A 21897-nucleotide genomic window follows, 5' to 3' on the forward strand; every position below is an offset into this window, starting at 1 on the left:
GCCATAAATTTGCACATTAGAATTTTACAACAACCACTGATGTAACTTTTCCTCATTCTTTTTTATTATCAGGAGGCAGCTGTGATCCCCCAAATAGGTTAGACTTTGCTGAGCTTCACGATGATTATAAAGAAAAGAATTCCTTTCCTGTTGGCTCAACTGTGAGATATACATGCCGTCCAGGCTATGCTAAGCATCCTGGATTGAAGGCCTCTATTATGTGCCTTGGAAATCAGGTGTGGTCAGAAGTTCAGGAATTCTGTAAAAGTGAGTCCCTTCATATTCTTGAATTAGTTGTAAGAAAAGGGAAAAGCATGGAATAGTATTTTAATAGGGAATACTGCATACTGAGTAATATAAGTAGTGGTAATTAATATATATATATATATATATATATATATATATATATATATATATATACACACACACATACACACACACTATACATATAGTGTGTGTGTGTGTGTGTGTGAGAGAGAGAGAGAATCAAGTCATGAATTGCTGCCATTGTGAATGTATTCACAAGGAGGCAGTAAGTTTATATACACCAGTTGCTGGGGGACATGGGCAGGAGGGTGCTCTTGCACCTGTGTCCTGCTTGTCAGTTCCTGGTTGACAGCTGTGAACAGAGTGCTAGACTAGATGGACCCTTGAGCTGATCCAGCATAGCTCTTATATTCTTAATAATTTTAACTAAAATACAGAAAGCCTCTTTGAATCAGTTTTGCATTTTAGAGTACATTTACCTAAGAAGTAAAATATCACTTGTCCTATTTTCTGCTAGGAAGAGCATGTGGACATCCAGGAGAACCAGACAATGGCAGGCTGATTGCATCAGGAGATTTTTTATTTGGTTCCACTGTAAATTACACCTGCGAGAAAGGGTAAGCATCAGGGAAACCGATAAAATTGACAGATATGGGCTCTCCCCTACCCCCAATTTCTCTGGTTTACTTTTAACAACTTGATGTTATTGAGTAAAGTTTTCTCCAAGGCTGGCATAACGGGTTGGCATCATTGGATGACTGCCAAGGCCAAGACTTCAGCAGATGGACAGCTGCTTTCAACCAGAGCCCCCTAGTTTAATGCTACGTCTCTTGGCATTGATCCCTACTCATCTTCTCTAATGCTTTTCCTCAGAAGTAGAGCCCCAGAAAACAATAAGAGGACCATCACCATGAGGAGGTGAGGGAGACAGTTGCCTCCAGTGATCGCTATGGGAACACGCTTTCACCATCTTCGCACAGGGCAATGATGTTTCTCCAGGACATTTGCTAACCTCCAGTGTTGTGCTATGTTTTCAGCTCTCTGCACACTCCTTTCCAGCTATACCACAGTATCAATTAGTTATGTGGCAGCTGTTCAATCAATCAATCAATCAATCAATCATCAGCTCCTAAAAACCTGGAAGAAGCACCACTTTCTCCCAGGCAGGAAAAGGTCATTCACAAATTTCTCTCTATTTCAGCTTTTCCCCAAACACACCTTAGCAATTCTAGGAAAGAATTTCTCTTGCATCCTACTATCTTGTAAGATAAATATGCAGGACCATCACCATGAGGAGGTGAGGGAGACAGTTGCCTCCAGTGATCGCTATGGGAACACGCTGTCACCATCTTCGCACAGGGCAATGATGTTTCTCCAGGACATTTGCTAACCTCCAGTGTTGTGCTATGTTTTCAGCTCTCTGCACACCCCTTTCCAGCTATGCCACAGTATCAATTAGTTATGTGGCAGCTGTTCAATCAATCAATCATCAGTTTATTGTGCTAGCCGAAGGCCATGACAAATACATCCATAGAAAAGCATACAACTATAAAAGTACACAACAGTTTAAAATAACAAAGAGAACCATACAGACAAGCTTAAATTTACTGTGACTAAAGCTCTCATTTGGCTCAGCACTTTGAGTCTCCGTGGCCGTTTATAGCAATTTTATCTAGTTCTCTCTTCCTAATCTTTTTCGCTGCCAGTGCAAACAGGGCCACTTTATGAGTGACATAACTGTTGGTATCGCTAAGGAGGAAGAGAACTGTTTCTGCTTGGGCATTCATGCCTCCATATGTCAGCAACGGTTTCAAGAGTCTCTCTCTTGGGTCCCTATACAGAGGGCAAGTTAACATATAGTGTGTTATGTCTTCCACTTGTTGTTGACCACAGATACATAGCTGTTTCAATCTAATACACATACTTAAGTGGAACTTATTTCTGGAAATGTGTACTTGTAATTGCACCTTAGTATGTAACTATAGAATAATCTACTCATTCTTTCCTTCAGTGGACCATGAAGTTTATTTTTCCTAACTTGAAAGAAGTGATGGAAGTGATTTTTTATCCTTTGTGTGTGTGGCTCACAAAGCCTATCTATATGGTCCAGAAAGAGGCCTGAAATGCTTGATCAAAAGTTTTCTACTTATTGAGACACTGCATAAGAAGGAACCAAGGTTTGGACATCATAAGAGATATCTGCAAAATATTGGCTGAAGAGGAAGATGTTTACTTGTGAGAGTTCCTCAAGAAATAGTTTAATGGCTTGCTATGGATAGATGAAACAGAATGTACATTCATACGCTAAGCATCAAAACTCTATACATCTGTGGAAAAAGAACTTGATGGTACATAATTGTTTCTGTTTCAATACAGGCACAGATTAATTGGTCAGCCTTCCAGAAGGTGTGTGATATCTAACCAAAGAGTATTGTGGACTGGTGACATCCCCCTTTGCCAGCGTAAGTAGGAAACTTGACATTTGCATACCTAAATAGTATGTCTATATGGCTCCTTGCTATTCCAATTACAGTGCTTTAGGAACACTGCAAAAATAAATCTGGTAAAGCGGGGGAAGGGTAAATAAATACATGCACTTTACTCAAGCACCATCACAGGCAAAGACGAAGGACACTAGTTTTCTGTGGCAAAATATGAGATTGAGCTGTGGCTTCATGAAGATCACGTTAGGGAAATTCCCTATACCTGATAGGAAAGGGACGACTTCACAACCAGTCCAGACACAGAGACTCTTTATTACTGTGTGCACAGGAGGACAGCCCTCACCCTGTACAAAACGATGGCGAAAAACTCTCCTCCCCATCATCTATATCAGCATACATTTATACCCATCAAGTTGCTCTGATGAAGTCATACTCTTTTCCCTCCTCCCTCCCGTGACTGATCACAAGTCCCATACATGTTCTATAAACAGAAACCCATTCTTACATAAACAATACCATATTTTGGCAGCCTATGAGCAGTACAAAATGTTGCATTCTGTTCCTTGATAAGCACTTTAAGGAGAGATAGGGATTTCAGAGTATGCTCTGACCTAAAAGAAATGCCTAGTCAGAGGGCTTCAGATGGTTTAGATGCCTCTATGTCTGGGGAACATGGATATTTTCTTCTGGCCTCAAGGCCTTCTTTCTCTGATATTTTTGCTATCAGGTGTGGGGCAAAGGGTTTAGGGCAACCTTGGGCCTCAAGTGAAGACTGGAAACTTTATTATTTTCCATGAGGAGGCACGAAGGTGGGGTCCAGGGCCAGAAGTGTGCATGCTTTTGTACTTTTATTCACATTGGAGTAAGGGGCTTCAGGTGGGCTTTCAGATTTCTTTATCAATCAGTATGTAAAATATCTACACACTTAATTGAGAATAATTAAAACTCTCAGTGACAATAGACTAGCATCATGAATGACAAGAGTGCCATCACCCATTAACGTTGTTCCATTCTTATTAGCACTTGGATATCTGCAATCCAGTAAATCTCCAACACAGAATTGTAGTTCAGTACCTGATTGTGGATTGCAGCTCCTTTTCCATCACCCCCCACCCCCAAGTGGCATAGCCTTGTAATCTCTCTGTCCTGTTTTCCCCCTGTAAATAGAATAGAGTATAAAAATAGAGTATTTTTGCTCATTTTGGGTTTGCCCGGAAGCACTAAGGCACTGTTGTAATGAAACAGTGGGGGGCATTTGTGCAATGCAATTGGTGAGGAGGAAGAGAATTGACAGGGGCAGAAGTGCCCCAGTGGATCCTGCCCAATATGTTTTATACCTGTCCTTCCCCATTTGAAAATGGATGGGTGGGATGATCTGAAATAAAAGGTTGTGTCCCACATGTTCATGCCAAATCACACTGTGTATACCTGGGAAATATTAAATCACAAAAAGAACAAAAGCCATGGAGATAATATTAAACAGGTGAAACAAATGGGGACTTTGCTTCTCTCAGCCACACATGTGTTCTAGTTGCCTTCACAACACTCTTTGGCAATTAACTTCATAGATTAATTATGTGATATGAAGAAGACTTTGCCACATTCAGACAATCACAGGGGGAAAGAACCCAGTGTTGGTTCAATTCCCTCTTCTCACACATGCCAATTCAATTTGTAAAAAAATTCATCAGCTTTCTAACCCAATTTTAATGTTTTAAATCAGACACTTGGTTCACATGTTACTGCTTAAATTAGAAAAGTTAGAAAAAGAAAGCTTTGGCCATCTTGATGACACCATAAAAATTTTGAGCAACCCATCAGAACTGGCTATCACATGAAAATAGAATCCAGAGACATACACATTTCAAAAAATCATAATGAAATTTTACCACCTTACTAGATACCCATTTTTGGTCTGGTCCATGGACTAGTAAATATGTAAATAATGTTCACGCAACCGTGGGAACGGAGAAAGATGAAGGCTACCCTCTTGTTGGGGATGACTCTATTTACTGTACTACTAAGGATGGATTAAATGGAGTGTGGAGTGGCCATGCATATTGTGGAGGTGTGGCTTTTACTTTTTTTTAAAAAAAGTATTATTCCTCTGTAGAAAAGTCCAACTTGTGTTAACTCCAAAGCATGATAATCTGGCAATGTTGTGACAAGCATTGTATTGTTATTTTCCAACCAAAATGGTAACATATCCATATTCCAGAACTATTTATTATTTATTTATTATTTATTATTTTTTACATATTTATACTACCCAACAGCCAAGGCTCTCTGGGCAGGTTACAATTAAAACAGTTAAAACCACAATATACAGAGTCAGAATTAAAAACTTTTTTTTAATGTCACATAAAACCAGGAAAAGTTATAATCCGGGGAAGGCTTGTCTAAAAAGATGTGTTTTCAGGAGGTGTTTGAAAGATGTTATATTTTCTGCCTCCCAAACCACATGAGGGAGGGTTTTCCAGAGGGTGGGTGCCACTACAGAGAAGGCCTGCCATCGAGGTTCTTTGTGATGGCATTCTGTTGTTCTTGGAATGAATACTAATGCATCTGTCCATGATATTGCCTGATAGGAAAGGGACGACTTCACAACCAGTCCAGACACAGAGAACCAACTATGGGTTCTTTTGCCCCCATGATCATCTGAATCTGACCTTTGCTTTAAACATGCATGTCTTTATTTCAGTGACCTCAGGGGTCCTTATTTTAAAAATACTTCATGCAACACATTCCTTTATAAAATTCCGTCACAGTTCTGATCTGCCTCTACCCACAGCACATGGTTGTTTTAATTATTCTTTACGCATATTTTCAAAAAGGTACAGAAGCAAAGTAGGAAGTGATACTGGCAAGACAGCAGGTAGTCTCTTTCTATGTCCTCAAGGAGCATGACTTGCTTGATATGGAGTCTGTAATAAAAGACAAAAAAAATTAAGCTTATTCTATGCATTTTAGTGATTGTGAATGACTATGCATGATTATTACAAAGCATGGTAGAGTGTGGAATTTCGGAGATCACAATGCTGTTGTTTTCTTGTTAAGTGTTGGTTGTATTTTATGGCTGATGTTAAGCTTCTTGTTATGAATATCAATATCTCCTTTGATGTTAACTGTTGAATCTGGTAGTTGCCTTTTCACAAACAGTGGCACACTGAAAAGCAGAACAAATTATTATTATTATTATTATTATTATTATTATTATTATTATTATTATTATTATTATCCACATGTGGAAATTGGCCTTTCCATAGCTGCTGGGTCAAATTTCACAGTCAAGTGAAACAACAGTAGACATTTCCTGCTACTTCTAAGAGGAAAGAAATGCAAAGCATGAATATTTGGGTTGTGTTCTCAAAATGGTCCCCTAATTATTGGCTAATCCAGGCTCAGACCTTCTGCATGCAAAGCATCTAGTCACCCACTGAGCTATGTCTCTTTTCAATGATCAAGGAAGCGTCTTTATACCATACTGAGAAAAGATGAAATGTTAAGCTTTGCATCAAGGCCTTCCATTAAGAAAATGGTTCTGCAGTGCACTCCCTTTTCCAGCTCACTCTGAAGTCTAATGCTGCCTTTATCCTTTCATTTCCAGCCATTGGCTGTGTACGTCCAGAAATTCAGAATGGAACCATAAGAAGATCTGAAGTGGCTGATGAACCCATGGAGACGGTTACATTTGAATGTGACCCTGGCTATATCCTGAAGGGCAACCCTACAATTAAGTGCCAAAACGATAGCACGTGGGACTCTCCTGTGCCCATCTGTGTCAAGGGTATGTACAGTGGCTGGATTTAATTGTCGTGTGTTGAGCAGAAATCCAAGTTACATTTTTTTTAGGTTTTCCTTGAAACTTTCAGCTATGAACTGAAAACCTTAAAAGTCGCCTCTAAGCTTGCATGCACTAAACGAAAAACAAAGCTGTATAGGATTTCTTACTTATTCCTACTTAATACTAGAGGGGGAGGAGGATTTAGGCCATTTGATTATTCCATAGAGTCTACCAAAGAGAGCGAAAGGTGCAACATCCATCCCTTACCTGCCCTTCCTGGTAGTTTTGGATTCCTCACTTAAGAAGAAACTCATTCAAAGCAGCATTAGCTTTGGTACAGCAAAGTGAAGTGGGCTACTCATTAAAACAGCTTTTCTTGTTTCAAGGTTTATTGTCTATCACTTTAATAGGAATACCTAATGCAATATAAATGTTTTATAGTTCAAAGTCTGTGTTTCAGTGGTTTGTGAGATACTTAGGGAGGATTTTAATAATTTTACATTATTGGTTTTAATTTCTATTTTTTCTGGCTTTTCTATGAGGTTTTTAGGCAGTGGCTTGAACAGCGGCTTTCTTAATATGATACAACTCCCCCCCACACACACCATTTTTATACCACCCAATAGCCGAAGCTCTCTGGGCGGTTCACAAAAATTAAAACCACTTGTATTGGAGAGACATGCTGTTCCTCAAAGCAACCTAAATTCTACTGTTTTTAAAATAATATTTCCTCCACCCTGCCCCCCACAATACTCTTCATACTCATGTGATTAATTGCACCCAAATTTTCAACTGCCTGCAGTGGGAAAGAGTTTGCTTAGAGTATGTTTGTACCATGTTTCCTCTACTCCTGGACCGGTATATTAATTCAAATTTAGAAATACAAGGACGTCATTGCCAAACAGGAATATCAATTGTAGATTTTGCTAATGTGAAGTCATTGTACTTCTAATTTTGTCCTTTTGATGGGGTTGTGGAGGTGGGGGACACTGTATAAATGAAGGTTACAGAAATGGTTCGCCACATGTCCTGTGCTAGTTAGTTATACATAGATACCATTCGTCTTCAGATAACCAGGTGCATTGAAAATGAACAGATGAGATTCTAATTGAATATGTGGTGGCCAAGCGTAATTTTAATCTACTTTTTCATGTAATGTTTTCTCTTCCCCTTCCAGTGGTGCAATGTCAGCCACCCCCAGATATTGAAAATGGGACTCACAGCAACCAGGAAGCAGTAGCGTTTACTACTGACATGTCTGTGAATTATACATGTGATCCTGGCTTCGCTCTTGTTGGAGAGGCAACAATTTATTGCACAGACTCAGGCACATGGTCTTTCCCTGCCCCTCACTGTGAAGGTACATTTCTTGACCACAGGATTGTCCATGTTGGCTGTTGAAGTGCAAGCTACAAAAATGAGAATGCATATTCACGTTGATTCCTCCTTTCTGTATTGCAAACTTTGGTTCCAGGCAAATCCTTCAGTATAGGTTGCTTCAAATGTTGAAGACTTCCTAGACTGGAAGTATACATTTAGGGAAATGTGTCACATAGAATTCAGTTTTGTGTAAAATAAATGTTCCTGTGAAGTGTCCCTGAAATGAGACAAATCTAAATTGAAAACTAAAGAGAACCTGAAATTTTAAATGTTACATTAAGAATTTATGTTATTGAAATGGTTGTGCAGCACTTGGTAGAATTTTACAGCAACCACTGACTTATCTTTTCCTCTTTCTCTTTTTGTTATCAGGAGGCAGCTGTGGTCCCCCAAAGAAGTTAGACTTTGCTGAGCTTCATGATGCATATAAAAATAATAATTCTTTTCCTGTCGGCTCAACTGTGAAATATACATGCCATCCAGGCTACTCTAAGCATCCTGGATTGAAGGCCTCTATTATGTGCCTTAGAAATCAGGTGTGGTCAGAAGTTCAGGAATTCTGTAAAAGTGAGTCCCTTCACATTCTTGAATTAGATATAAGAGAGGGGGAAAGGATGGAATTATATTTTAATAGGGAATACTGCATAAGGCCCAAATTATCTTAAGGTTTAATATAAATAATGAATCAAGTAATGAATCTCTGGTCTTGTGAATGTATTCATTTTAAGTAAAATACAGAAGGAAATCTTGAATCAGTTTTTCACTTTCGAGTACAATTACCGAAGAATGAAAAATATCCCTTGTCCTATTTTCTGCTAGGAAAATCATGTGGACATCCAGGAGAACCAGACAATGGCAGGCTGGTTGTATCGGGAGATTTTTTGTTTGATTCCACTGTAAATTACATTTGTGAAGAAGGGTAAGCATCAGGGACATCAATAATTTTTCCATTGACTCTCTCGTAGGGCTCCTCTTCCTTTAACAGCTTAAGCAGACATCAGGCAGTGAAGTGTCCCGCCTCACATTTAATTTCCCATGCAGGAAATGCTTTATTTTCCAATTTCTGCCTTTAATGCAGCTTTTAAAGTCACAATACTCTTGATGGAAATGTTAACAAAATTGGTCAGACACCAAAGGTCAGAGCACTGAAAAGATAACTTTTATGAAGCATGGCAGTGTTATAAACTATGCAAACAATCATAAAGATATTATCAGCCCTCCAGCTACACATGAAATGGGATAGTATATCAAATATAAGTTTATTGTATGCCATGAGCTGTCACATATCCTCCTACATCATTCAATTTTACATTAATGTATTTTACAGTGAATTAATGTTTATTTAATATTAAATGTATATTAATATTAAATAAACAGAGAGCTTCGGCTATTGGGCGGTATAGAAATGTAATAAATAAATGAATAAATAAATAAATAAATAAATAAATAAATGTAAATTCACACTACCATTGGTAAAACAAGTTAGAAATCCCATGGACTAATCTCTCATGTAGCCTATTCATAACAACCTCTATTACGGAACTTAAATGGTAACTGCCAACAGGAACAGAACAAAAACTGGGCCAGTGAGAAACAAGTGGGAGACATCAACTTCTTGTGAGAACCCTAAGATTTGCAGAAGTACAAAACTGTTTAGAGAAATAAACTCTAACAAGGCAAAAGCTTAAAGAAAACATAACCCAATGAGGACGGACTATGCTTAGTAGCTATAGAACATCAGCTGAAAAAGTAAAACAGAATGCCGTGGCCTTTGGAAGTTGTGCTGGAGGAATGACTGCTAGAAGAACCATAAATAGGAGCACTCCTCTTGCGGGGAGAGGGTGCCTTGCAATATTTTGTTGCGGGTCCCACATTTTCATGTTATTCAGAAGGTAAACACTAAACACTAAACCCTAAACACTAAACACAGTGTTTAGTGGAACATAGACCAAGGAAATGTGAATAGGATTGCGCCTTAGTGTGAAATTGCAGAGTAACCTACTTATTCCTTTCTTCAGTGGGTCATGTAGGAAGTCTATTCTTCCTTAATGTATGTGACTGAAAGTGATAGAGGTGGATTTTTGTTCTTTTGTGTGTGGCTGACAAAGCCATTCTACATAATCCAGAAAGAGACCTGGATTGCTTGCTCCAAAGATTTCAATTAACCAGAACACTGTGTAACTATGATCCAAGGACTGGATATTGTAAGAGATGTCTGCAGAATCCTAGACTGCAAGGAATAAATATGCTTTCCTATGATAATCCCTTGGTATACAATTTCATTGTTTGCTGTGCATAGGTAAACTGACCATACCTTCAATTCTAAGCAACTCAATTCTAAACATCCCTGGAGGTAGAAGTATACAATCCATAATTATTTCTGTCTCAATACAGGCACCAGTTAACTGGTCAGTCTTCCAGACGGTGTGTGATATCTGGACGAAAAGTAGTATGGACCCCTGCCATTCCCCTTTGTGAGCGTACGTAGAGCACATCTTAACATTTGTAGATCTAAAAATTATTCCTAAATGCCTCCTAAATATTATTCCTAATGCAAGACAGATCTGGAAAAGATTGAAAAGGAGAAATATAGATGCCCGACCCAGAGCTACTGAGCAGGTACATAAGCAAAACAGAACTGAGATCAGAATAAAAAATGGGGCCCAGTCCATCACTGACTTCTTTTGTGCATGCCTCTTGATGCTAATGAGCCCGGCACAAGAATATGGTAATGCAAAGACTATTTATTTCAGAAGGGGTTTGTGCACTAGATAATCCTGGTAAATTATCCTAAAATGATGAAAATGAAAACACTTCGTATATGTACATGATTTGCACAAAATATATTGTAGCATATTGAATGAATGATAAGTGTGATACACTTCCAACTTGAAGCATCTTCATGTAATGTCTAGGGGGGGGATCTACACTACTGCTTTAAAGCGCTTTATAACAGTTTTGACAAGTGTTGGGGCCCAGGACACACTGCATATACAGGTTTCAAAACATTTTCAAAACATTTTCAAAACGCTTTAAAGCGCTTTAAAAGCAGTAGTGTAGATCCCCCCCTAGTACTTGGAAAACAATTCCTTAATGCTTCTGCTATCCACTAAAACTCCCGTACATAATTTTAATTCAGCATCTCATTATTGACTGGGGCACTCTTTCAATGTTCTTTCCATTCACGTAGGTTTATTATCTCTCTCTTCTATTTTTTCTCTGTGAACAAAACAAGTTTTGCTTGCTCACAATGAATGTGTTTTGTATCTGTCCCCCTTTAAAAATAAGTTGATGGGATTATCTGAAATAATGCATTATGTCCCAAATGTGCACGCCAAAATATACATATACAATGAATCACAACATGCATTAACTCACAATGAAAATCCCAAAGTGAGAAAAAATGTTTAATAGGTGAGACCACTAAAGTCTTCATGTCCCTCGGCTAGTCATTTCAGTTAGTTGCCATTACATCACTCCTTGACAATTATTTTCATAGATCAAGTATGTGATGTGAAGAACTTCCTTTGCTTTTCTTAAACACGTCATTCATTATTTCAGTGACACTAAGTGTCCAAATTTTTAAAATATTTCCACCCCCACCATTCATGATTTTATTAAATTCTATCACAGTTCTAAGATGTAGAAGATGGAATATAAGAAATAACACTTACAGGACAGTAGATAGTCTCTTTTAGTGTCTCTAGGGAACTTGACTTGCTTGATATGCAGCCACTGGTGGGATCTATTCATTGCAATGAATATGAATGACTATGATGAAGCATGGCAGATTTGTAGAACTCCAGAGATAATGGCGTTTCTTGTTTTGATTTTCTGTTAAGGTTTGGTCATATTTTATGGCTAATGCTACACTTGTACTAATTCATTTTGTACACTCCTTTAACTGTTGAATCCAGTAGTAGCCTTTTTCCAAGGAGTGCTCACTTGACAGCAAAACCAATTACATAGATATTTTTCTTCCGTATACTCCTTCTGCCTCTCTCTAGGTATTTCATGTTCTCCACCACCAGATATTCCCCATGGCAAGCATACTGGCAGATATTTGGATGACTTCTCCTATGGAACAGCTGTAAGCTACACTTGTGACAAAGGCTACCCCCTTGTTGGGAATGACTCTATTTACTGTACTACTCAGGATGGATTAAATGGAGTGTGGAGTGGCCGTGCATATTGTGGAGGTATGGCTTTCACGTACACATTTTTCTTTATTCTTCTGTAGAAAAGTCCAATTCTCCTAAGCATGATAATCTGGTAATATAGTGACAAGCATTGTCCTGTTATTTCCCAACAAGAATAATAATTAGCTATCTGTATTCCTAAACAATTAAAACATGACCTATTTGTGAATGATACTGCATAAACACTCAAAGAACAGGCCCCTGTCTTTATTGCGCCGCAAGGCACCTTGCGCCCGCACTTGCGTTCCTTCCCAACATCTGCATGGGGGGGAGGAGAGGAAAGGGGCCATTACTCCCCCCCTTTTAAAATGTTTTTATTATCTGTATCTCCACAGCTGTGGAGATACAGATAATTTTAAAAAATGGGGGGGAGGAACAGGCAGCCAGAGGGAGGACAGGAGGAGAGGGGGTAGTGACTGGATTGAACCACCTCTCCCCTTGTCCCTCTGGCTGCCCATTCCTTCCCCCCATTTCTTTTTATTATCTGTATCTGCGCAGCTGCGGAGATAGTTAATAAAATTTTTTAAAAATATTTTTAATTAATGGCTCCGTTCCTCTCCTCCCCACCCCCCACCCTGTTTTATTTTTATTTTCACTTTTACAGGTGCGGGGCTGCCTATGCTGTCCAATTAGGGGGCGCCATGGGCTCCACTGCCAAAAAAGTCAGGTTAAGTGCCCGATTTTTGGAGCAGAGTTTCCAGGGTTTGCCCCCAGATGGCTTAGCAATGGCGGCTACGTCATGTAGATGACGTGCCGCTACAGCAAAACCACCCCTGGGGAAACCCTTTGTGTAGACATGCCCCTAGTATATTCTCTTTTTCATCTTCCCTTCACTGTTGTATGAATATTAATTCATTTTATTTTCAGAGTCTCAGTGTTCACCTCCTCAAATTAAGAATGGAAGAATGGTGTCTGGTCATTCTGGCACTTACAGATATAACCACAGAGTTATGTTTGAATGTATTGCTGGCCACAAGATAACTGGCTCGAGGGAGAGCCATTGCCAAGTAGATGGCACATGGGACCCTCCTCTACCTCAATGTGAACGGGGCAAGTATGACTATGAAGCTTCCTTATATATGCAATGCCTTGCCTACAAATACATAGAGTTATTTTTCAGACTGCAACTAACCTTGTCTCATGAAACTCCTCTGAGAGCAATAAACCTGTTCCCACTGTATATTGAGAGAATAGTCTGAAGGAGGTTTGTTTGAAAAGTATGAAAATCCATTCATTTTAAAGGATAGGTTTGTGATGGTATGCTGGTCCTGGGAGTGGGAGAAAGTAGTTTAAAGCATAAGGGTTGAAGTGTGCTTTAGGGGATTTTTTTTAATATTGTGGTTGATTTTAAATTGTTTAAACATTTTATGTATTTTTTCTCCTTTTGAACCTGCTAAACATTTCTTTCTCTATTTGCTGTGGAGGCAAATCATTTGCTATTTACTGTGTGCTGATATGAGAACTTTTAACCAGAGCCAACGTATGCTCCTCGTAACCCAAAGTTAACTCCTACAACTACAGTCCACAAACTACTGAAGATGGCTTGCTTACAATTTAGTTTTAATACCCATTGATTTCAAGTATAAGTACAACAGCCTTGTGGAATGCAGACTGCTTGCAGGCTATGAGCATCATCAGATGACTTTGGGCTAGACATTGTTTCTCAACCTAATCTTTCTTATGGGGTCATGATGACTAAGAGCTCCATCCGACGAGTGTTTTATTGCACGCTTGTTACTGGACACTCGCGGATTTTTTGCAGGTCGCTCACATGACGTCGTCTGCCTCTCGTGCGCCTTCTGCCCCTTCTGGCCTTCCTTGCGCCGCAAGAAAAACCAGAAAAGTCCAGTTGCTGCTCTCTACTGCTGTGTATGGGAGAATCAGCGTGATTACAATGCCCGACTGAATGGGCCTTCCTGTTTTCAAACAGGAAGTAACTGAGCGATGAAACCAGGAGCGGAGAAGCCACGGTAGCCAGCGTTTCCCCCCAGTTGTGATGGAGCTTTCTATGGGAGAAGGAGATTATGTGTGATGTCTTGTGCTCTTTGAAGGAAGGATAGGATAATATGCAATAAACAATTGTTCACTATAACTTTCTGCTAAGCACTCTGTTAAAAAAAAAATGTGAATATTTTTTCTACTTTATTCCCCCCTCCCCTTTTAGCATCAAAGTGCCCCTTGCCTCCTGACATAGCCAATGGGAAGCACAATGGTTTTCCTGGGCAAATGTCTGTCACATATTTTTGTGATCCTGGCTATTCCCTTATTGGAAAGGCATCTATTTCCTGCACAGCTTCCGGAGAATGGACCCTTCCTCTGCCTCACTGTGCAGGTATTTAGGATTGCAGTTTGTATTTGTGAGTAGTAACACAGTAATGCTTTTTCCTGAAATCGGCTTTGCACACTAAGCTGAAAACATACCCCTCCCAAATCAACGGCTTTCACAGATCACACTGCACTCTAATCCGCCTTACTTTGGGACGAATTGGACGGAGTCCCGCCAGTTGACATGATGAACTTCATTTCGACTGAGCATAAGAGGCCTTGGTCCCCACACCCCTCTTTCCCTTGCTGAGGGTCAGTAGATGTATTGTAAGTGATATCAGGCATCCCGAGAAAAGGCACAGAGCTAATTGTCTGGAAGTTTCCCTACATCCCACCAACAAATGTGCTTGCTAGTCTTTCTCCACAGAAACAAGATTCCTATATCATTAAAGCATTGAAGCAGTGAAACATATCCCAATGCTGGATGAGAATCTCTAAACCACCACCCCTTTCTTACTCAAAAGTAAGAAATAAATCTCACTCCCCTGCAGTGAATCTCTAACATATATCCCAATGCATAGGGAGCCACAGTATATCGGTCCCTTGTAGTCTATTTTTAACATATTCCAATGCTGGATGAGAGTCCCTGTAACGCCTCCCCTCCCCCTTGTGCATGTTTACTCGGAAGTAAGAAATAAATCTCCCCTGCAGTGTATCTTTAACATATCCCAATGCATAGGGAGCCACGGTATATCACCATGTTGCTAAAGCGCTCCTTAAACACTTTAGGGATTTAATCCTTTAACCCTTTAGGGATATGTCATGGCTCTGACTTTGTCAATGGGAGAAACATGCTACAGAGGTGGTGGGGAGGCCAGGCTGCTCAAAGAGGCAGTGGGGAAGACAGGTGGCAGCAGAATTGCAGCTCCTTACAGTGCCCCTTCACACACCCTTTGGTCTGCTTTCTCGCCTCTGCTCCTTACATCTGAGTAGACCTAGCAAGCTATTCTCCCACCCCCTCTCTACCAACCAGACACAGACACCCCATTAGGCATGCTGAGTATTCAGGATTTAGAGCTCCATCCCACGAGCGTTTTATTGCACACTCATTACTGGGCACTCACAGAGTTTGCTCAGGTCCCTCACATGTCGTTGTCTGCCTCCCGCGCGCCTTCCGCCCCTTCTCGCCTTCCTTGCATGACAAAAAAACTCCTGGTTAAGTCCAATGTATTTTTAAACGCGGAATTGCTGCTCTCTCCAGCTGTGTGCAGCAGAAGCAGCGCCATTAGAACAGTGGACTCAATGGGCCTCTTGCTCATTCTGTACTTCCTCTTTTGAAAGAGGAAGTAACTGAGGAACAAAAACACGGGAGGAGAAGCGAAGGTAGGGAGTGTGTTAACCCCTGGTGTGACGGAGCTCTTAATTCGGGTGAATGGGGTACACTGCAGATGAAGCATGCAGAAGACACATTTAAGATAAAATATGCAATAAAACAATTTTCAGAAAATGCATGTTTTAGAGGGAGAAATGGTGGGGTGGCTGTGAGATGACTATGATATCATGCGTCCCAAATGACCCTGAAGTCCCTTTTCTCCACATTAAAACACATGTATAGATTGGCTTTTGATTTCACAGTTGCAGGGTAGCCTAGCATAGATTCTGTGGTTAGCTGGATTGATATATTTTCATGACAGTCAGCAAAAAATAATGTAGGCACTTCGTTCCTATTGTGCCAGCCAAAGAACTCTCATAAAAAAATACAAATCCACTAGTTTATCTTCGCGTTGTATTCAACTACCGGTATCAGGTAACTGGAGATATTTCAAAATATATGGCAGGATACGAGATGTTGTGACAATTTTCATTTTCTATGTGCTTGATAGATTTCCCCTTCTCTTTCAACAGTGCAATGTTCTACACCTCAAATGATTACTAATGGGAAATACAAGACTCAGAAATCAGAAGACTTTACTAATGGGATAATTGTAGAATATAGCTGTGAGGCTGGATATAATCTTATAGGAAACTCAATAATTTTTTGTACTGAATCTGGATCTTGGAACTCCTCAGCACCAAAATGTGAATGTGAGTCTCTGTCAACCTTTTTATTTAAATCATCATATGCAAATCATGCAAAAATTATGTCCCAAAAAAGATAACATTTCATACATGACCCTTTATGTCAGGGATGGGCAAGTTGTGGGGATCCAGATGTTTTGGTCTACAACTCTCATCAGCCTTAGCCAGCATTTCCAAAGGTGAGGGACTATGAGCATCATCAGACGAGCGTTTTATTGCATGCTCGTTACTGGGCACTGACGGATTTTTGTGGGTCCTATTTACAATGTTGTCCACCTCCCGTGTGTCTTCCTCTCCTTCTAGCCTTCTTCCTGTGACAAAAAAAGACCCCGGTAAGTCTGATTTATTTTTAGAGACGGAACTTGCTGCTATAACCTGGATCTCCTGTGTCCCAGTGTAACACTCTAACCACTAGCTCACCAGGTAGCCATTTTGTGAGAGCACTTACAACTCTCTCAAATGTTGAAATGTACCCATCATCCCAAAAAGGTTTGGGGACCCCTGCATTATGTATATTATTGTTGGACATATTGTCTTTCTCTCTCTCAGTATTTGTAAACTGCCCAGAGAGCTTTGGCTGTGGGGTGGTATATAAATGTACCCTATTTCTTCAGTTCTAAGACACACTTTTTCCCCCATATAAACATCTCTAAAAATGGGGTGCATCTTAGAATCGCGGGTGTGTCTTAGGTTTTTTCCCCCTGTTGGTGGTACTGAAATTAGTGTGTGTCTTACAATCGATGGCGTCTTACAATCGAAGAAATACAGTAATAAATAAATAAATAAAATAAATTACTGAGGATAATAATCTTATCCCATTGTTCCTTTCAGTGGTACAGTGCCCCTCACCTCCAAATGTCTATCATGGGAAGTACAATGCCCCAGAATCAACAAAATACACCAATGGAAAATCTGTAACATACAGCTGTGAATCTGGCTATGTACTAATAGGAGAAGCAACTATTTATTGCACAGAATCTGGTGCATGGAGTCTCCCTATCCCATACTGTGAAGGCAAGTTTATACAGTAGATTTTCAATATTACCTTTACAGATATATAATGCAGATCATTGTTTTCATAGAGTCCCTCTTTCTGCATTGAGTGGAACTTCAAATGTTACGCATGAGCTACATATATATATATATATATATATATATATATATATCACTGTTAATGGCCAGGACCGGATAGGAAATGAAAAACATAAAACTCTCATCTAAGTTTGTACTCTGACCAAAAAAAGAAAGCTGGTTAGGAAGTCCTATTTACTCCTTTTCCAAACTAACACCAAAGCAAGGTTGTATTTTTCTGTCTAATCTTGTTTGCTATAAATTGAGGGATCCATATTAATACCCACTTGTCTTTTCTTTTCTTTTTGCAGTTATGCATTGTCCAGTGCCCCCAAGGATTGTCCATGGAAAGCATTTTGGAGAAGACTTCAGATATGGGCAATCTGTAACATACATTTGCGACTCTTGCTATTCCCTCATTGGAGACAGTGTGGTTACTTGTATTTTAGAAGGCTCAAACTCTGTGAACTGGAGTGAACCTCCAAAATGCAAAGGTTCTTTTTTATTTTGTTTTAATAACCTAAATGCAGAGATATTCCCTCATACACACACATAAGCCATGTTGCCCTCTTAATGGGGAGCAGTGAATTGTGCAGGTCCGCCATCCTACAGTAAAAGGAGAAAGGCTGGTGAAGAGCAGTTGCACAGCTGCTGCATCATCATCATTTCCTTCTCAGGAGGGGACTGATAAGTCAATCAGTGCTTTGATGGTGTGGGGCCAAAGAGATGGACCCAGCAGATTGAGATCTCTTCTTTGTTCTGCTTCCAGTTCAATCTGAGGCTCTCAAAGGCAGACCTCCCATGCAGCTCCAGGATTGCAATTGCTGACTTCCTCACCCACTCATTCCCAGTAGTAAGATGTCTTGCAGTAGCAAATTTAGTTGCCAATTAATGGGGCTGGGAAGGAATTTTACCTGCATACCAATTGGCAAAGACAGTACAGAGTATTTGCCTTCCCCATTGCAAGATTAATTTCATTGTAAATAAGTTAATCAGTAAATTCTTTGTGGATGCTTCATTTTATAACATTTGTCACAACTTACATAGGTGTGATAGGCATTGGGCTGGATCCAGTGGTGAGGGGGGCAGAATTGGGCTCCCTGCTTCCCCATGGTGAGGCTTCCCATAAGGGATCTCAGGGACGTAGCACCAAGACCAGACTAGCATGGGGACTGTGAACTGGCCACATCAGGCATGGTTTAAAGAGATTCACATTACTGGTCCATGCCATGGTTTGCCCCTGGCTTTGCCATCCACCACCAGTGCCTCTGGCATGAGCCAGGGAGGGGAATTGGTCAGCAGGCAGGGTGGCCAATTATAGGATCCACATCCTATGCTTCCACCAAGCCTATTCAATTAAGTTAATAAAGTTGTGGCCAATTTATTATCCAGCTATGCCTGTGAGTCTAACTTGTTCTCGTCCCTTCACCCAATTAAGTGTAGCCCACAGAAGTGCATCTTTTGCATAAAGCACATGGATTTGTAGGTGCAGGACAGTTGCCCCCAGTTTAGCAATTCTGACAGGTTTATAGCTGCGATATAAACCAACGTTCTGAGAGTGTATTGAAATATTTTCTCCATAGGGTGCCTTGCACCTCCAGAAATTGCCAACGGGAAACGTGACACCAAAACTCTGGACGATTTTCCTTATGGCTCCTCTGTGACTTATCATTGTGACCCAGGCTTCTTTCTTACTGGAGCAGCAGCAATCCATTGTCTGTCTTCTGGAACATGGGATCAACCTGTCCCTCAGTGTAAAGGCAATCAATGTAAGTGAGGACAGAAAAAGTATGCGAGGGCATATTTACTTTTGCAGTATGTGGGACATGAAGTTGTAGTGGTATTGAGAGCCACTTGAGAGTGGCATTACCCCTAAACTATATATTCTGGATATTCCTGTTAATTGAAAATAGTTGGGAATAATGCAGGGAATGTTTGCTACCTCAACACTATAAGGAATGCCTTTTACACCTATGAGGGCAAGGTAATCTTTATGTGTCTGTGACTGAATCTTTAGAGCACTACTGCCAATTCTCTCAGCAAATATTTGAATTTTTATTCCTTGGATGGCAGCAGGTTGTAGTATGAATTTTATTATTGATCTCACACAGACTCATCTTTCCAACCTCAGTTTCAAATAAGAGCGAAGTGTAGCAATATCTATATTGTGATGCTCCTGCTCCTGATACATGTCTGTGACACATGAAGCTCCATCTGACAAGCATTTTATTGCACACTTGTTACTGGGCACTCACGGAGTTTGCTCAGGTCCCTCACATGACGTTGTTTGCCTCCCGCGCCCCTTCTGGCCTTCCTTGCACAACAACAACACCCCCCCTCATTAAGTCCGAAGTTTTATTAAACTCAGAATCGCTGCACTCTCCCTCTGTCTGCAGGAGAAGCAGCGCCATTAGAACAGCAGGCGCAATAGGCCTTGTGCTCATTCTGTACTTCCTCTTTTGAAAGAGGAAGTAACCTGAGGAAGGAAAACACGGGCGGAGAAGCGAGGTAGGGAGCGTGTTAACCCTTGGTGTGATGGAGCTTGTGATGTTCCCCCCTCTCTGCAGCAACTGCGGGTTTGCCTGCCCCAAAAGCCCCATTTTTAGAAGACTTTTGTGATGGATTTTCCCTTTAACGCACACAGTTCCATTTGAATATGTTCTGTATCCTTGTGTTATTGGCCATGGCTGTGACTGTACCGCAACACTGCTGGTGATTTGATGTTCTGTCACTATAAGTGGGTTGTCCCTTAAAAAAAATCCCTCTCAGTCCTGTGCTCCTCTGCCTTATCCCTCTGCAGCTTCACATAATGGCTGCAGATTCAGCAAGGTTCAGCAGGCAAGGGCTGTAGGGTTTCTGTATCCACCCCTTCGCAGCTTTGTGGTTGAAGACAAAGTGATTTACTTTTAAGTAGATGCAAAAAACATAGGAAAGTCATCAGCAATGATCTTAGAGAAGCAATTGCTGCTGTTCATCAATCTGGGAAGGGTTATAAGGTCATTTCCAAACAATTAAAGTCCATCATTCTACAGTGAGAAAGATGATTCAAAAGTGGAAAACATTCAAGACAGTTGCCAAACTTCCCAGGAGAGGACGTCCCAGCAAAATCACCCCAAGGTCAGACTGTGCAATGCTCAGAGAAATTGCAAAAAAACCAAGAGTTACATCTCAGACTCTACAGGCCTCAGTGAGCATGTTAAATGTTAAAGTTCATGAAAGTACAATTAGAAAAAGACTGAACAAGTATGGTTTGTTTGGAAGGGTTGCCAGGAGAAAGCCTCTTCTCTCTAAAAAGAACGTTGCAGCATGGCTTAGGTTTGCAAAGTTGCATCTGAACAAACCACAAGACTTTGGACAGACAAGACCAAAGTGGAGAAGTTTGGCCATAATGCACAGCGCCACGTTTGGTGAAAACCAAACACAGCATATCAGCACAAACACCTCATACCAACTGTCAAGCACGGTGGTGGAGGGGTGATGATTTGGGCTTGTTTTGCAGCCACAGGACCTGGGAACCTTGCAGTCATTGAGTCGACCATGAACTCCTCTGTATACCAAAGTATTCTAGAGTCAAATGTGAGGCCATCTGTCCGACAGCTAAAGCTTGGGCGAAATTGGGTCATGCAACAGGACAATGATCCCAAGCACACCAGCAAATCTACAACAGAATCGCTGAAAAAGAAAAGAATCAAGGTGTTGCAATGGCCCAGTCAAAGTCCAGACCTCAACCCGATTGAAATGCTGTGGCAGGACCTTAAGAGAGCTGTGCATAAACAAATGCCCTCAAACCTCAATGAACTGAAGCAACGTTGTAAAGAAGAGTGGGCCAAAATTCCTCCACAACGATGTGAGAGACTGATAAAGTCATACAGAAAACGATTACTTCAAGTTATTGCTGCTAAAGGTGGTTCTACAAGCTATTGAATCAGAAGGTGTACTTACTTTTTCACACATGGCTTCTCCATTTTGGCTTTATTTCTGTTAAATAAATCATGACACAGTGTAATATGTCATGTGTTGTTGTTCATCTGAGGTTGTATTTACCTAATTTTTAGACCTGCTAAGGAACAGATGATTGTTATTATGTCCTGATATGTAAAATCATACAATTCCAAGATGGTGTACTTTCTTTTTCATTTCTTTGGGACTTCCTTTTCTTTGGGACTTCCTCAGAATTTCCATCATGTGTGAAAATAAATGAACATCTTACCTAATCTTGCATGTATTCACTATGAAGGTACCTTTCTCAACCACAGGATTGTCCATTTGTGCTCTGGAAATGCAAGCTACAAAGTGGAGAACAGTCTTCCCACATGTTCCTCCTGTATGAATTGAAGAGACTAACTTTTTAAATTAAGGCTGCTTCAGATGTTTCAGACTTAATAGTCGGGAAGTGCACATTTAGAAA

At 40.4% G+C, this 21897-nt stretch overlaps 1 protein-coding gene across 1 annotated transcript in view; it reads left to right on the plus strand.

Annotated features, from left to right (window-relative positions):
* CR1 (complement C3b/C4b receptor 1 (Knops blood group)) overlaps nucleotides 1-21897 on the plus strand; it is a 241277-nt gene that overhangs the window by 199911 nt on the left and 19469 nt on the right. Inside the window, 15 exon segments of the mRNA XM_063139395.1 lie at nucleotides 73-267; nucleotides 785-884; nucleotides 2644-2729; nucleotides 6319-6498; nucleotides 7673-7855; nucleotides 8248-8442; nucleotides 8695-8794; nucleotides 10270-10355; nucleotides 11883-12074; nucleotides 12942-13124; nucleotides 14239-14406; nucleotides 16245-16424; nucleotides 17250-17432; nucleotides 17801-17983; nucleotides 19073-19258. Coding sequence (XP_062995465.1) covers nucleotides 73-267; nucleotides 785-884; nucleotides 2644-2729; nucleotides 6319-6498; nucleotides 7673-7855; nucleotides 8248-8442; nucleotides 8695-8794; nucleotides 10270-10355; nucleotides 11883-12074; nucleotides 12942-13124; nucleotides 14239-14406; nucleotides 16245-16424; nucleotides 17250-17432; nucleotides 17801-17983; nucleotides 19073-19258 — 2400 coding nt within the window.

Source organism: Elgaria multicarinata, chromosome 1, assembly GCF_023053635.1.
Source record: "Elgaria multicarinata webbii isolate HBS135686 ecotype San Diego chromosome 1, rElgMul1.1.pri, whole genome shotgun sequence".
Lineage (NCBI taxonomy): Eukaryota > Metazoa > Chordata > Lepidosauria > Squamata > Anguidae > Elgaria > Elgaria multicarinata.